Raw genomic sequence first — 17,992 nt, forward strand, 5'->3', positions numbered from 1 at the left:
ACACTCATCATGAATTGGTTTACCTATTTTTGGTTTCTTTTCCTTGTATGTATTTTTGTGATCATGAGTTATTCTACACTCATCATTGTCACTGTTACTGACATTTTCATCATCTGCTTCAATACAATCTTCCATATTTGAATCAATGTTATGTAAACATCTTTCTTTAGTTATCAGATAGGGTAGACCTCCTTTTATCATTACAGTACCTACATTTGTTTTGTTCTTTTCTATAGTTGCTTTCCCCTTTGAGAAAACTATATTGATATCAGATTCTCTGCTTAATTTTATGGCACTTAGTATGTTGTGAGGTATTTCTGGGATTAATAATACCCCCTCTATTTTCCCTAGACCAGGCAAGGTCACATTTCCTTTGCCTAGTACTTGAACCTTTTCTTGATTAGCTACCTTTATCACAAACTTATCTTCTATAAATGAAGATAATATACTTTTGTTGTTGGTGGTGTGATTTGTTGCACCAGAATCAATAAGCCAATTGTTATTCTCATCCTGCTGTGTTCTGGTGCTGTCTTGTTTATTTAGCCCATTCAGTGACCCAGATTTCCTCTCTTTTGAATTTTCTCTACCCCCTCTACCTTCTTTGTAATTTGGTGGGCTTCTATATTTGTGTCTATCTGTGGAAGATTGTCTGTAATTATATTTGCTCCTATATTCTGGTCTATGTCTCTCTCTTGAGACTTTGGGGCAGTCTCTTCTACTATGTTCCCTGGATCCACAATTGTAGCATCTAAAGGCCTCATTATGTTTATCTTGAAAGACTACTTTCCTAAAAGGTTTGTGGTCTGTTTGGTTACTGGATCGATTTTTTCTTGAATTGTCTTCTGCTATCAATTTGTTAGATAGACTTTCTATGGATAAATATCCCAAATTAATGGTATCTAAGTGTGACATAAAGCTATCCCATGATGGATCAAGTGAATTGATAATAACACTTTTCATTGTTTGATCTGAAATCACTTCCCCCCTCAATTGTAGCTCAGCTCTTATTTTGTTTAGATTTATCAAATGCTCACTTATAGAAACCCCTGGTTTTACTCTAGAGGAAAAGAAATCCTTAGACATTCTTGTGGTTGTAGCTACGCTATCGCTGTGAAATAGATTAAACATGCATTGAATTATTTCTGATACAGTTAGGTTTGGTTTGATGCTATGATACATTGCAGGAGACACGCTAGATATTATTATGAAAAATGCTCTATGATGTAAACAATCTATTTTTAAAGTCCAAGGTCTTCTTGGAGGGCTAGTTATAAAGAATAGTAAATTTTCTTTCATGAAAATAACCTGAAGCTGTTGATACCACTCTTGTAAATTAATGCCATCAATTCTAAGTTTTGGGAAGTCACTGGGTAAGTTACCTACATTATTCTGTCCATTACTTACAACCTGGGGCAATCCGTGATCTCTCAAGTGCAGGAAATTACAGAACGGCATTGGGATGCTTGCAATGAGTCTGCGCGGTTCTCTGGCCAGTTCAATTCCTTCTGGGTCGTCTACGTAGTTTCGCACATGCGCGTTGCTCATTTCTTCTTTGGTGGCGTCGTGGAAGGTTCTCTCCCTTTCAGCTCTCTCGATCCGTTCCTCCTCAGATGAGTCGGTCTCTGGCTCGGTTTTTGGGGTTCTGGTGGTGGTGACGGTTCTTTTCTTCTTTTTGTGTGCGTTGGTATTCGATTTTGTCTGTGGTGTAGGGCGAAATCGGCATGGCTCTCTGGGCTCGGGCGTCGTCGCTTTCGAAGTCAGGATGGGAGCGTGCAGGTCTTGAGTCGCCGGTTTGATTTCTTGCTTCTTCGTAGATGTCTTGGTAATTTTCAGTCTTGGCCCAAAAGCAGCAAAAAGCGTTTTCATTGCTGATTTTACTTGAGATTTTGTTAAATCGTCTTCACTTTCTGATTTTGGATCATCTGAAGAGTTTGAGACTTCTTTCTCACTTTCTTCGTCTGATAGTGTTTTTCGCGCCAGAAATTTTGAACTGAGCGTTTTGATTGGCTCTGCTCCATTCTCTTTTGAAGTTCGTTGAAACCAAGATGGCTGCCATTCAAAATTTCGCGCGGGATCACATCTTTTCTTTTTAACAACTATTTTCTCAGTAGTCATCTCACTTACGATTTTTTGATCTTTGGGTTTTTCTTTAATGACGTTTTTCTCTCTCGCTGCTCCGCTGTTCTTCAGCATCTCCTGGAGGTCCGCGATGAGACTTTCATCATTCTTTTGGCTTTTTAGTATCTTTAATATCTCTGACCTGAGTTCGTTATTTTCTATTTCGATTTCTTTCTGGTCATTATTTTCACTCATTAGTTCTTCTTCTTCAGTGGTGTATTCTTCGGATTCTCTCGAAATCGCATTGGTGGATTCGTTGATCATCTCTTGATCAGTTTCTATTTCTTTGCTGTAGGCCCTGGTGTTGGGCCTATCTTTCTTGGACATTTTTAATTACTTATTGAGTCAATTAACCATCCTCTGCTACCAGCTTGTTGCAATATTTTCAGGATCAGACTCAATAAAGATAATAGGAGTTAGAGCTTTAAATATATTTCTTTTTAATTATGATAGGCATTCTATATTCACTGAATATTCAAGGTAGAAGCAACGAGAATGGTGAGGGTGGCTCCTTATATATACAAGGGGTGGAGCTAGGAATGGGAGTGGTAAGTTATGAATACATTAAAGTCCAAAGAATAAGTTAACCTCTGATGTTCCATATATACATTATTTACACATTGGAGAATAAGGCATTTACATCTGACATATTCTTTAGGCAAAGCAAGACCAAAAACAGCTGCAACCTTTTAGAATGATGGGATGAAAGATCCTTCATGTTAAAATATACTTCTTACCTTCACTCACATTGACCAGTGAAGACAGAACAGCTGTTCTGGTAGCATCCAGCCATTCTTCTTAGTCTTTCTGTATGACTGAGACTTCATAAAGAATAATTTATGTGGAATTCTGTTCTTTTTACCAGATTGTCATATTCTGTCATCTGGCTCAGTTGCCTCGACAGGAACTTGGCTAAAAATAAACTTTCCCACAATATCTTCTCCAGTGCCTTATAAGCAAAATACCTTTACTACTTGCAGCTTTTTGCTACATTGTTCATGAAATATATTTATACAAAGCAGCCTTTCTGTTGAGTGCAATATAAACCCTCTTTAAAAAGCTAAAAACCTGCTAGTGAAACCCAGAGGAATTAGAACAGAGAAACAATTGGTTTGCTTGGTGTTAAAGCAATAGAGGAAAATTAATTCTGTACATGTAGAGAGAAAGAGACATAAGCTTGTCAGAAATATGAAAGAATTGGCAAAGGGGAAGTGAAATGTTACTTAAATCAACAGTAAGGTATAGGTAAAGGTTCCCCTTGCACATATGTGCTAGTCATTCCCAACTCTAGGGAGCGGTGCTCATCTCCGTTTCAAAGTTGAAGAGCCAGCGCTGTCCGAAGATGTCTCCGTGGTCATGTGGCCGGCATGACTAAACACCAAAGGCACACGGAACGCTGCTACCTTCCCACCAAAAGGGGGTCCCTATTTTTTTACTTGCATTTTTTATGTGCTTTTGAACAGTTAGGTTGGCAGAAGCTGGGACAAGTAACAGGAGCTCACCCTGTTACGTGGCACTAGAGATTCGAACCGCTGAACTGCTGACCTTTCAATCGACAAGCTCAGCATTTTAGCCACTGAGCCACCGCATCCCATTAAATCAACTAGTAAAATACAAGAATATTCAGTATCACTGAAGTATAAGAAAGGGAGGGTCTACAACACAACTGGATTTACAAGATTGAACATTAGGTAGATCAGACCAAGAAATCAACCCTACGGGAAGGCTAAAATAGCTTTTTGTGGAGATTGGCTATAATAATAGAACCTTGCAAGCCTAATTGTATTGTATCCTTTGCCTTGGTAACAGTTCTTGCACATTTCTGTTAAAGTCATCCTCCTTATTCTTTAAAATACTTCCTGCAGATTTCACACCTCTCTCTATTCAAGTTTCAGGGACCCCCCTCTAATCCATAAACATTTCCTTCTTTCGGTGCCTGTGTTATTTATTTATGCCAAGGGAAATCCTCAAAACCATAAAAAAGTGAAAATTAGAATATTTTGGACATGTTATGCGACACCTGGAAAAATACGGCATACTTCACTTAATCCTCCAGGGAAAGGTAAATGACTTCCAGGCAGCAGAAGAACATCATGGCTTCAAAATCTAAGGGACTGGTTTGGACAAAACTCAGCAGCACTTTTTTGTGCGGTTGTTGATAAAAATAGGATTGCCAATATGATCGCCAACATCCGATGATGGATATGGCACAAGGAGAAGAAGTAGTTATTTATAAAGGAGATTTGTCTCTACCATTTCAGGGGAATATTGAAAAAAGAGTTTAGTCTTAATAGCCCACATTCAAAATGATTTTAAAAATGCAACAACATGATTTAATTCAAATCCTTGCATTTCTATCAGCGGTTGTCAATCCATAATGGAATTACTGCATTACTCATAACTATTGGTTACATTATTTTAAGATTATAAGCTGAACATTAATAATATGTTGGAGGAAATCTATGTGATGGGCATTATAAAAATATTTTAAGCAACAATTTTCAAATGTTAAGTCCATGTTCATACCTACAAGTTATATTTCTAAATTAAAACAAAAATGTCAAATGAATTGTAGCAATAGGATTATTTTGTCATTCACAGCCTTTTTGCCTTTTGTTTTCATATGCACAGATTTTATATCAATTTTATATAAATATATTTATATAGAATCATTAGTCCAAATGTGCATGAGAACTTCACAACGTGTGTGGGTATGTGTACACTAGGGACCTCTCCCAGACTTTACAACCTCATCTTCATTTTATTGCTATTTATTTAAACACTGACATTTAATTTTTATCATTTGTTGGGTTGTTTTATTGTTGTGAGCCGCCCCAAGTCCTACGGGAGAAGGGCGGCATATAAATCTGACAAATAAATAAATAAATAAATTGCTCAGTGTAGATAAAAATAAAACATTTCTTTTACTAAGGGGAAATGTAATGATGAATTGTATTCAATTTTTGTTGAAAATGTAATTGCAGTTTTATTTTATTTAATTATAAACACTGACATTTTATGCACTTTCTTTTCATTTAGATTTTCTTTGAAATAGCATTCCAATTCAATGTGTCCCACCTCCTGGAAAATACAACAATTCACTTTTCTGTTACAAGGTTGGTTCCATCAATATCTACACAACTTTAGATTGAATTGGGGTTCACTCTCTTTATTTTGGGTTCCCCCAGTGAATTTATGGAGGGTTTCCACTGAATCAAGATTGCACAAAAGGAAAATTGGTTTATAATTTGTTGGAATAAAAGGCTAAATGGTGATATATAAAAGAGTGAAATCAAATAATAAATTTCATTGAATGATTAAAATGTAATAAAAGAATGAATGACAATATAGTAAAATAATACCTAAAGCAATGGTAATGTAAGTGGTTAAAAGGATTAATAAAGGGTAAATTTGAAACTAATGAAAGCTTAACCAATGGCAAATCTTATATTAATTCAAATCAGAAAAATTGAATGGAGTTCCAACATTTGTAAATTCCATTTATAGCATAAGCATATTTAAGCATCCAAACTATTAAATCTTAAATCAGATTCATTATCTACTCCTTTAGTGGAAGGTTTAATGTTCTTATGCGGTTTTTGGCTTTGGGTAGAATTAAGAAAACTTAATAAAGAAAGGAAATATGAAAGGAAAAAAAGATTTCTATCTGATAAAGAAATTCAAAGGGTAGAATACTCTGTCCATTTATAGTGTAATAAAAGTTTAAAGGTCTTGAATTGGGGGGGGGGGGGAAACCTGACAGCATGTTGGTAGTGGTGCAATGATTATCATGCAATATTGAAGACTAACTCTGCCCATAGTCAAGAGTTTGATCCTGACCAGTTCAAGGTAGACTCAGCCTTCCATCCTTCCAAGGTCAGTAAAATGAGGACCCAGATTGTTGAGGGCAAAAGGCTGACATTGTAAACTGCTCAGAGAGTGCTGTAAAGCACTGTGAAGTGGTATATAAGTCTAAGTGCTGGTGCTACTGCTCTAACATCAATAAATATTTCCTTGCTTCTTTATATGAGTTAATGTTTTATTGATACCAGTATTTTGCAATGATCCTATGATTTGATTGACTGCTGACATTCTTAAATTGTCATTAAATTTCGTTGGTCACTATTTCTTAAGTTGCTGATTACATCTACAAATCTTGATAAACCAGCATAGATATTAATTAATTGTTGCCCCAAAAGCATTTCTTTTGGATTCCATACTTAATTGGCTATTTTAAATCTGAACTTTCCTCTCAGCAATTAAGTTGACTCTAAGTTACACATTTTTCCACTTCAAGTGTTCTTTTCTTTACATGTAAACATTAAATAATTTTATAATGTAACAATAAGGCAAAACATGGGTTGTTGTTTTGAGTATCGTAGCTTGTTGGTTAAAATAGGTTGTGGTTTAAAGCAACTTTTAAAATATATTTTGTTTTAGTGATAGTGATGAACTTGATGAGACTCTTGGAGACAACAGAGGAACTATTTCAATTCCAATAAAATATGAAAGTGGATTAATATTTAAAAGGTATAACTAGATTTTATCGGTTTTTTATACTAATCATCCATGGGTTTTTTTTCCTGTTCTGTTGATAGATAGTCTCTTCCTCCCAAAACAAGAGAGTCATGTAGTAGCACTGTTTCATAAGTAAATAGAGCAACTAAACTGTTCCACATCTTATATATGACAAAAATTGCATGCTATATTATCTGGCTTGTTCCATCACTGAAAACATATTCAATTAATCAATGTTTTACCTCTGATTAATCTGGGGAAAAACTGGTATTTAAATAGAATGGAATTAGACTGTTGTGTTTCACTAGTTAGTTTAAGATGGATTAACAATTTCATACTGTATAAATTGCATAGGAAAAATCATGCACTGTTCAGAAAAAAATCTCAGGTTTATTAAATCCATAATTTCATGAACAAGATATTGAAACATATTGTTTCATTTTATTTTATTTTGTATGGATGACTGAAATGAGACATGTGTGACTATTTTGTGATTCCAAATCACTGAACATTATTTTATTTCTTTTTAAGAGAAGCTAGTTCGCATCACATTATCATTGCTGCAAATGATACAATACCTGCAATCATTAATTCTACTGACAATATTGGAGAAGAAATTAATATAAACTACTTGGTAAGAGACAATGCCATTTTTTCTGGTTGCGGACTTTGAAAAATAACATTTATGTGCTGTATTTTTTTTTAATCAGGTAAATTTTTATTATGCCAGTTTGTAACATTTTCTATGAACTAGACAGAACTTTCTGCAAATGGAGCTTCCGGTCACCTCACCAATTTTTACTATCCTGTTTATTTTCCCCTGCACATCTCCAAAAATCTGCTCCAAAGGATACCCAGACTTTCAGGACAGATTTGGGATGGGTGTATATTGTTACAGAGGGGAGAAACAAATTCACACTTCTGGCAGGAGCTCAATACTGTGGTTTGATACAGCTACAATTCATCCATTCAACTATAAACATTTGTCAGTTATAGACACTTTTCTGAAACATAAATGCCACTTATTCTTCTTGCTTCATTTTTTCCCTTGAACCCATATTGGCAAGGAATTACCATAGTAAGAAGCTTAAACATATTTACAACAAACCACAGACCAAAACAAGTTGTTGTGTCAGTGTGGTATAACATGGCCACTGGAAATATACCATAGATCATTTATTTTCTTTACCTTAGGGATATGTTCTAGTTTAATTTATAGACACTTGGTTTCTAAGATAATGTTTAAATAATTATTTTCCTTGCATGCAAATTTGGTAACGTAGAGATCTACTGCTATGAAATAAAATTGTACACTGTGTTATTTGTTTAGTAGTGACTGTAGCACCTGTTAACAACAGGGAAAACATTTTTTTTTATTTTTCTTTTAATTAGCCTTTCATTCATCTTTATAGATTGAGAAAGGAGAACATTTCTTACAGCCACAGCTTGCACTGCAAATCTCATTTCCAAAAAATATTTCAGATGAAAATCAAATCCTTTACTTCACCAGGATATCATATTCAGAGGTAAATCGGCAATATATGAATTAACACTGCTCAAAATTAGACTTTGATTTCCACAACACGGGTCCTTCAATGAGTAAATGTTCCATCTGTTTCTTTCCATTGGTATTTATAAGGGGGAAAATGGACTCTACTTGGCTGTCATAATAAATTAGATAAAATATGAAATGCTCTCTGGAATTATCTTCTAAAATAATCTCTGATTTATCTAATGTTATAATTTAAGAAAACAATTTGTCTGATCTCTATATAATCTAAATCCAAAGAGATACATTATCTATATCAATAAGACATAACCATGGAAAACAAAGTAGTGCGTCATGATACAAATAATTGTTTGGAGCCTTAGGTTTCAAGCATGGTTTATCACATCAAAGATGTTTCTGCAAACTGACCCCATCCAGTTATGTCAAACTACCATCACTGCAAGAAAAGAGATCTGCTGATCCTACTGATTGGGAATTATGTGTGTCATATCTGGGATAAGTAGAGATATAATCCAATATACCTGGAGGGTACCAAGGAAGGAAGGAAAAGAAAGAAATCCCTGTGGATTGTACTCCTATTTAACAACTAGTCATTGCCAACTATAGGGGGCAGCACTCATCTTCGATTCAAGGGCATGAGCCAGCATTATCCAAAGACATTTCCATGGTCATGTGGCCAGCATGATGTCATGGAATGCTGTTATCTTCCCACCGAAGTAGTACCTATTTATCTACTCACATTTGCATACTTTTGAACATGCAAGGTGAGCATGAGCTAGGCAAAAATGGGCACTCACCTCAGGTCTTGAATGCTGGGGTCTTGGTCTCAAACCAAGTAAGGAGTTTTGCTATAATAATTAGACATTGAATTGAGGAAATATGAATATAAACCCACTTGGGCATTTGAGAGAGCCAAAAAAGATATAGTAATGAAGATGCCAACTTGGCACATAAGGAACCCAGATTCACTCCCGTTTTAAACACGGAGCTCACTGGATAACAGGCTCAGTCATTGCCTTTCAGCCCAAACTACTTAACAGTGATAAAAAAATAAAGGACATCCCTTATTGTATACAAATATCAACTCCAAGAAAAGAAATTGTATGAATGTAACAATAAATAATCACAATGATAACAAAAAATGAAATATTTCTGATATATTTTAGTTTTGGCCAAGTGTTAAACTGTTATTATGCTCAATATATACTTTTGTATACTTTATATAAAGCTTTCACATTAACTGCAAAATTAAATATATAAGCATGAGAAATTGTAATGCTAAAATAAAACAATAATTGCTAAAGTAGCCCAAAACTAGTAGCAGAGGTTAAAAATTTGTATACAGTAGAACCTCTGCTCACGACCATAATTCAGTCCTTAACTTTGGTCACAACCCAATTTGGTCGTGACCTGAATCTAATTTTGGAAATTTGGCGCTCAAAAAAAATGGTGCAAAAGGGGAAATCGGCCACCAAAAAAAAAAATCATGAATTTTTTGGCTGGAAAACGATTTGATTGTGGTCAGAAGCATTCGTGACCAGAGGTTCTACTGTACTCTGATCTGGAAGAATGAAGGTAGAGGAAACTAGTGATTTGCTCTCTCACACAGCTCCTGTGTTTCTTCAGAAAGTTGAGTAGCTTTCTGACTCATTAGGAAAAGTGACTCTGAGAACAGATGGAGGGCAGTGACTTTGGTGACAATCATCCTTTTTCTAGCAGTTAAAGCATTCTAGCCAGAAAATAGTCAAGGGATGTTATCTTTGGGGAAAGACTTGGAGTCCTCTGTTAAAATTATTGCAAGATATTTAAAACATTACATTTTTTCTTCTTGTGATAGAATGCAAAATGCCAATCCAGCCACCCAAGTGATTTGTTTAAGATTGATATGGGCAAACCATTCACAACATCAAGAATACAAGAACCTCTAAAGGATCCTAACATAGTATGTATACCTGATTTTATGTGGGGTTTTTTTTGGGGGGGGGAGTTAATAATACATTTTAGTGTATAATATTAAATTGGGGTTGAATTGTGATCATATGAATATAATCATATGTATATTTTTCTTGTGCTAAGAGCAATGATATGCAACTATAATATTCTTATTGCTAGAAATGTAATTGGAAATAATGTTTTTAAATCTACAACATGGACTTTTAAAATGTTTAACTTTGGAAATTTGATTTTCACCATCTCTCCAGACAAGGAGATTAAAAAACAACTTTCCATCAATGTCCATGATGGTGTTTCAGTCAATCATCAATTAGAACAATTACATATCATAAAAATGTTGGTTGATAAAATGTTGGTAGGTGCCTGTTAATAAGGCTGTCATGGCTAATGCAAGAGATTTTCACTGTCAGAATAAATAATCCACTCTAGGAATTAAGAGTGCCTCTTCCTGGACAAGGAGGTACTGTTCATGCCTTAGTCATCTCCCAGGTGAATTTTTGAAGACTGCCCTTGACCATCCAGAAGCTACAAATGAATAGTGTAAGCAGTGATGGACACATCTTGGTATGCCCATATTACACCGATTTTTCATGAGTTGCAATGCTTCTGGGTTCAATTTAAGATGCTGGTGTCACCTAAAAAGTCTTTCATGTCAGATTATTTACAGGAGTGTTTCTTGATGTGGGCCCAACAATGCTGGCCTTTCATAAAGCATTGAAGACCTGGATGTGTTCCAAGGCCTGGGTATTGGGAGGCTAGGGTTGGAAGGTTAAATCAGTGTTTCTCAACCTCATCAACTTTAAGATATTTGGAGTTCAACTGTTGTAATTCCTTAGCCAACATGGGGAATCACAAATATCTTAAGATTGTTAAGGTTGAGAAACAATGGGTTAAATCAGGGGTGTCAAACTGGCGGCCCGCGGCCCAGATGCGTCATGTGCAGGCCATGCCCACTCCAGTTCCACGGGAAATGTTGTGATACGTCATGTGACAGCATCGTGATGCCGCGAGTTTGACACCCATGGGTTAGATGGTCCATTGAGTGTGTTTGTTATTTGTTTTGGTTGGCTTTATCCTCAGTGACCATTGTAGTTTTTCTTCTTTGCTGATATTTCTTCTTATTGTTTTAATATGTTGTAAGTGGGCCCCAAAGGCAGATTCACTAGATGTGCAGCCATATAAATTGATTAAACAAATAACATTAGTTAAATTATCCTTATTAGATTTTTAAACAGATTTTTATTTATTATAGCCTGCAGTGAGGGCCTTCCTGAAGGCAAAATGATGAGCAATTTGAACACTGACTGAACTTTAATGGTGTCACCATTGTTATTATCAGGACACTTCATACTTATTTCAGCATGATATGGAGAATGTGTCAGGTTATCTAAAATTTTGCTATTTTGGGTAGTTATATTTTGCAAATATATTAATGAGATGTGTTTATGGTCTTTTATACAGAATTGTGATGGATATGATTGTGCATCCATTAATTGCACTATAGCACCTTCGAATATAACTCATGTGAATATTTCATTCAGACTCTGGAAGCCTACTTTCATAAAGGTAAGCGAGCTATCATGTTTATTAAGAATTTAAAATGATATCTTATCAAAATCATATACATATTATAGGTACATGCTACTTACTTCATCTTTATTGGTACTGGCTGGGAAGGTTCTATTGAAAGAAGTGTTATGCTGTATTATCAATACATAATTTGTTCAGGGGGCAGGTTTTTTAATCGTGATTCAACTTTTTTTGAATTCAACTGTATTTCTTGATATACATTCAATTTAATGTAATTTTATTGCTATTGTATTTGCTGTAGGCCAAATTTGATTGAAGCACATGGGTACAAATTCTGAGGAATTGACAGAGTTATTGATTTTTATTCATGTTCAGAATTCCCAGATGTTAGCCATACTGGGAATATGGAAATTCTAGCTCAATAATTCTTGATGGTAATAGGTAAAAGTGTAAACTATACTGAGTTTCATAATTAGAATGTACGTTTACAGGTAGTACTCAATTTACCACAGTTCATTTAGTGACCATTTGAAGTTACAATGGCACCGAAGAAAATGGCTTATGACCAGTTTTCATATTTATGCCCATTGTAGCATCTCCATGGTCACATGATCAAAATTTGTATTATTTATCAAAAAATTGTCATATTTATGACCGTTGCAGTGTCTCGGGTCATCTGATATCCTTTTGTGACTTTCTGACAAGCCAAGTCAATGGGAAAGCCAGACTTAACAACTGCAATGATTCACTTAGCAACAGTGGCAAGAAAGGTCATAAAATGGGCAAAATTCACTTAACAACTGTCTTGCTTAGTAACAGAAAATGTGGGTTCAATTGTGGTTGTAAGTCAAGGACTACCTGTATACTATTATGACATAAGAAAAGAAATGTGTTAAGTTCTCCTCTTTTTTCCTTGTTTCTTCATGCTAAAGCAATGAGCAACATAAACTGTTACCCATCTACATATGTTTGAGGCCAATCAAACATTACAGTATAGCACTGTAATGTTGTAAAACAATAACCTGTAGACTTTTCTTTCTGTTGCATGTCAGGTAATAATTTCCTTTCACTAAGACAAAGTGTAGAGTGAAAAGAAGAATTACCTTCTTTCCTCTAAAAAAAAATTATTGATAATACTTAACAATTTTCATGGATGTTGGTAGATTCTTTATTTTGAAACCAGAGCAAAATTGTCTTTATAAAGTGATGGCTAGCTAGATACTGTTAACTATTTTTCAGTAAAGGATATTGTTGTTAATATTCAAAGAAAGCAGAGACTGGCCTAAACAGAAATGTAGCCATTTGTTCCATCACAGCTTGGATTTCCCATTTTACCATAAGGGAGCCCCAAGGGGCCTTTTACAAGAGGCAATTGGACTTTCTTGTTTTTTTTTCTTTTGAAGACGTTTCACTTCTCATCCAAGAAGCTTCTTCAGCTCTGACTGGAGCTGTCAATCAGACCTGAAGAAGCTTCTTGGATGAGAAGTGAAATGTCTTCAAAATAAAAAAACAAGGAAGTCCAGTTGCCTCTTGAAAAAGAACCTTTGGAATAACCGTGACCTAGATGACTGAGAATCTCCACAGACATCATAAGGGACCCTGTCCCAGCAGGGCCAAGAGGAGAGCTAAAACAAAATTAGAGTACTGATTCATCAGGGAAATGTTCCAGGTAACTAAAGCTACGAAAAGAATATACCATTGAAAAGAGGGAATGTTGCCTCAGTATCCAGGCATGTGATAGGACTAAAAATCAAAGAACCAGAGAAAAAATAAAACAAAAATTGCATATAAAGAATGCCAAACTTTGACAGCAGGTACAACATTAGTTTTAAATTGATAATGAAGATACCGAAGTGGTAGAAAGCTTCTGCTCTTTAGGATCAACCATCAACAATAAAGGAACAAGCAGCTAAAATTATCATTTGATAGAACAGCCATAAAGGTCTTGGAAAAAATATTGAAATGCTCTAATCAGGGGTGGGCTGCTGGGGGTTTGCAGGGGTTCGGGAGAACCTCTAGCTAAGATTCTGTGCAGTTTGGAAAAATCCCCAAATCCCAGTCCTGGCTGCCCCACCCCCCCAGGAGTCCCCATGTGGCCTGTTTTGGATGCAGGTAAGTGCAGGGTGCGCACGGAGGCTGAGGGAGGGTAAAAAACAGACCTACTGGAGGCCCATTTCCAGCCTCCAGAGGGCCTCTGGAGCCTGGGGAGGCCATTTTCACCCTCCTGGATGCTCGAGGAAAGCCTCCAGAGCCTGGGGAGGGAAAAAAGCCCCCACACACCATGGTGCAGGAGGCCAACTAGGCCACGCCCACCATGGTCATGCCCACCCAGCAACCAGGCAGAGAACCCCTTGCTAAAATTTTTGAAGCCCACCCCTGGCTCTAATGTGTCTATACTGACAAAGACAATTATGTAAGCCATGGTATTCCCTGTGACATGTCATGAAAATGAAAGTTGGACTTTAAAGAAGCAGGATATAAAAAGTACTGACGCCTTTGAACTTTGACGTCAGAAAAAGACTCCTGAGAATACCAACCAAATGGATCATTAAACAAATCAACCCCTAGTTCTCACTCAAGGCACAAATGACCAGGCTCAAATTATCCTATTTTGGACACATTATGTGAAGATCCAGTTCTCCGGAAAAGGTTCTAATGCTGGATAAGTTAGAAAGCAAGAGAAGGCTGGCAGCAGCAAAGTAGATGGACTCAGTTACGACTGTTGGGAGACATGGAAGAATAGGTTAAGGACAGATCATCTTGCAGAAAAATCTATTTGGTTGCTAGGAGTTGAAAATGGCTTGATGACACATAATCAAATCTTTATATGCAGCTCTATAAGCCATATGTTTCTGGTTTCCTGCAAGCATTTTTACAACAAAGATATTGCCTTAGAAGCTGTATTAGAATGGAAAAAAATCTCTCCATGTTCTAGCATTGGCTTCAACTTGCAAGCATTTTTTTGTTGTTGTTCTTTGGTCCAAAGATTGATCTCATGAGATTGTAGGAGAAGGACAACTGAAAACATTGGACAATAAGTGAATCCAGATGGTAAGCAACATTTGTGTAGAGTCCAGATTATTGTTTCCCAACTCTGGCATGCCTTGAGGAGTATGGTGGAGTTTGAGACGAATTCAAACTGCAGTGTCCAGTAAGGGATGCAAATATTTTGATGCCAATAATTTTTCCTTTGGCTTTCTTGTGCCAACCTCCAGAAGAAAAGGTTTAAATAAAATCCTACATTTTAAATTATCTGTTAAATCCTAAAGTTTCAATTATCCTTAATAAGCCAAAATGCTGCTTATTTTCCCTATGACGGTCATTAAATGAATGTAATAGTAAATTATTCTGTCGTCACAGCAAATTCCTTTATGTGCACTTCTACTGACATTTCTTATAAGCAAAAAGCAGCATTTTCCTCTCTGGATCATCTTTTGAATTTGGAACCATCAATGTAAGAATAAGCATTATCACTTCCACTTTATTCTAGGCAAAAACTCACAGCGTAGAACTCATTGTGAAAGCAAGTCTAAGGAGTGAAAACTCATTAATGATCTTGAAGAAAGAAAATGAAAAAATAGACGTGAGTTCCAGCAGTTTATTTTGCATATCATAAATTTAACTTGCAAGCCAGTTTAGCCAGAAAAATTATCTGCCGGTAATTAAGTGGAAAATCCTATTATAGAAAAATTACTTATAAGTAACCATTCAGATCATAAGCTGTATATTTGTTTGCAACTCAATTAGTATTTTTACTTGAACCTTAATAAAACTGTTGGCATTTTACAAATTAATATTTGTTAGTGTCCTTGTAGAAATAATATTTAGATATGTATAACTCAGTGGTGAAATGTAAAATTTGTTACTACTGGTTCTGTGGACTTGGTGGGAGGTAATGTGACTGGGTGAGCGTAGCCAACTTTTTTTCCTTTTAAAACCATTTTTTCTACAACCTCTTCCACCGAAGGTTGTTTTAAAAGCCTCTGACGATCCCAGCTGAGCCATGGGATCATCAGAGGCTTTTTTTTTACTTTTTAAAAGCATTTTTTTCGGCTGAAGAGGTTGTAGAAAAAATGCTTTTAAAATTTTTTTAAAAAAAGGTTCTGATGATTGCGTGGCTCAGCTGGGCATGGGGGTGGCAGGGATTTTTGCTACTGGTTCTCCGAACCACTGGGTGCCATCGCTACTGGATCGGGCGATCCGGTCCGAACCGGGAGCATTTCACCCCTGGTATAACTGGTATAATGCATATGATATACAATGTATAAGATGTCAGCCCATAGCTTTTGTCAGTTTAGCTAATTGGACAACTGAAGCTCCGTCTTTTTCATGTATGTGTTATGTATGTGATGCATCATATTAAACAAGACTGACATATAATTGCCTTGCTCAACAGTGAGATGGGCAGGATATAAATTTAATCCATCAGTCAAACAATAAAACTTATTTTTATTTGGGAAATATCTAAATCCTATATTAGGATTAAGAGTTACAGTATGGTAGGTATCAACTTGCAAATCAGCAGGTATAGAATTATAGTTTTAATGTAGGTGTAAAATTGGAGCTTTAATGATGTACTGTTGATAATATGACTTATCACATTTTTCTTTCCAAGACACAAGTATTTATTTATAGAATAGAATCACATTGCAGAAGAAACAAAATCTTTGCACTTATAGAACTACCCCCTTAACTGGGAGAGAATCAGAGTTCAAATATTCCTAACACTAGCATTTGTACAATCACATTTACACTTTTTAACTGTTCCCTAAACAGTTTTATTCATAAAAAAAGTTAGGAGTCAGAACCAATGGTTGTTTCCCATCCAACATCTGCAGCAGATTTTGAAGACAAGTAGAAAGTTGTTGGGATAAAAATAATTTGTCCTGTCTCACTAAAGGGAACCTTTGAATCCATCCCAAGTTGTATTTGATAACAAAAGAATGAGTTTCTAATGAATAAAAAAGTAGTTTCTATTCAACTTGATTCCTCAGTTTCTATTTTAGAAAAATCATGAATGCTTGTTTTGATTTAATGTATTTCAGACAATAATTCAAATCTCAAAGGAGCTTCTTCCTGGCCATGTGCCATTATGGGTCATTCTGCTGAGTGTTTTTGCTGGGCTCCTGATTCTTACCTTGCTTATATTTGCATTATGGAAGGTATGAAGTATTTTTTCACATTTTCCTTTTCTGAAATCTTGGTGAGTTGGCAAAGGCAAGAAGGGGGAAATCTTTCTGATTATCTGCTTAAGGAATGCCACTTAAATGATGAGCCATCCGTGAATAAAAAAATATATCAATGCTTGCTATTGTGCAGTGTTATAAATTTTTTAAAAAAGTGGTTCAGAAAACAGTTTTTATTTGCCATAATTTTCAAAGTTGGAGTATATATTATTATTAAATTGTGGTTAATTAATTAATATTTATGCAAGCAGATTCTGAATGTTATAAAAATGTGCAAAATATTTTGGAGGATGTTAGTGTCTGTTCACATTGGTATTGTTATCTTGGAATTAATCTGTTTGGATGGAAAGATAATCCAAATAAGAAAAACAATGCTCTGAAACTTGTAGTCTAAACTTGCACTTCCTTATAAGCTTGGCTTTTCCTAAATCCTATTTCTCACATGTGTCTTTTTTCATGTTCTTATAACTATTTAATTTTCAGTTTTCAATTTATATAAATATATATTTGCAAATTTCTACTGGGAATTATTTTCATTTCTTCCAGTGTTCCATATAAAAATACTTTATTGTTCTCATATTTATTGTTCTCATCGGGTTTGAAATATAGTGCACAGTGATATAATCTAATACAGTTTAAACAGCTGTTATTAGTCATCTGTCCATAAGTTGGCAGTCTTGTCAAAGCTAAGAAAATAAGATCTTTACAACTTGAAACATCTCTTAGTATCTTAGGAGATACACCGTAGTTTCATTAATTGTTTCATTACATTACTATTAATGTAACCACAAAGTGACCCACTTATCATAGGTAATAATAATAATAATAATAATAATAATAATAATAATAATAATAATAATAAAAATAAAATCAAATTTGCATCAATAAAATAAAATGGAGAGAGACAGAAGAGAGAAAATTAAGATAGTGCCTTAGTAACTGACCAGTGGAGGATACAGAATATTAAATGATATTAGAAATAAAAGATACAGGACATCAGAAATCCCAAGGTGCAAAAATAAATGGCACTAATACAATTATGAAAAGTAATGCTTTTAATTCCAATCAGAATGCATGTCATTCTATATAATTCCATCAGAGTAAATCTAGTATCTATTACCAAATTAACTAATGGATTTTTTATAATTTATATTTGTCCTAATATGGTTTTATGACT

At 35.2% G+C, this 17,992-nt stretch overlaps 1 protein-coding gene across 1 annotated transcript in view; it reads left to right on the forward strand.

Moving 5' to 3' along the window:
* Window positions 1-17,992, forward strand: part of ITGA1 (integrin subunit alpha 1) — a 94,034-nt gene that overhangs the window by 75,621 nt on the left and 421 nt on the right. The window contains exons 22-29 of the mRNA XM_034440854.3: window positions 5,158-5,234; window positions 6,559-6,648; window positions 7,168-7,270; window positions 8,049-8,162; window positions 9,984-10,088; window positions 11,561-11,665; window positions 15,120-15,212; window positions 16,675-16,791. Of these exons, the coding sequence (XP_034296745.2) occupies window positions 5,158-5,234; window positions 6,559-6,648; window positions 7,168-7,270; window positions 8,049-8,162; window positions 9,984-10,088; window positions 11,561-11,665; window positions 15,120-15,212; window positions 16,675-16,791 (804 nt within the window). The remainder of the gene's footprint in view (window positions 1-5,157; window positions 5,235-6,558; window positions 6,649-7,167; window positions 7,271-8,048; window positions 8,163-9,983; window positions 10,089-11,560; window positions 11,666-15,119; window positions 15,213-16,674; window positions 16,792-17,992) is intronic.

Source organism: Pantherophis guttatus, chromosome 2, assembly GCF_059756535.1.
Source record: "Pantherophis guttatus breed Tessera chromosome 2, ASM5975653v1, whole genome shotgun sequence".
NCBI lineage: Eukaryota > Metazoa > Chordata > Lepidosauria > Squamata > Colubridae > Pantherophis > Pantherophis guttatus.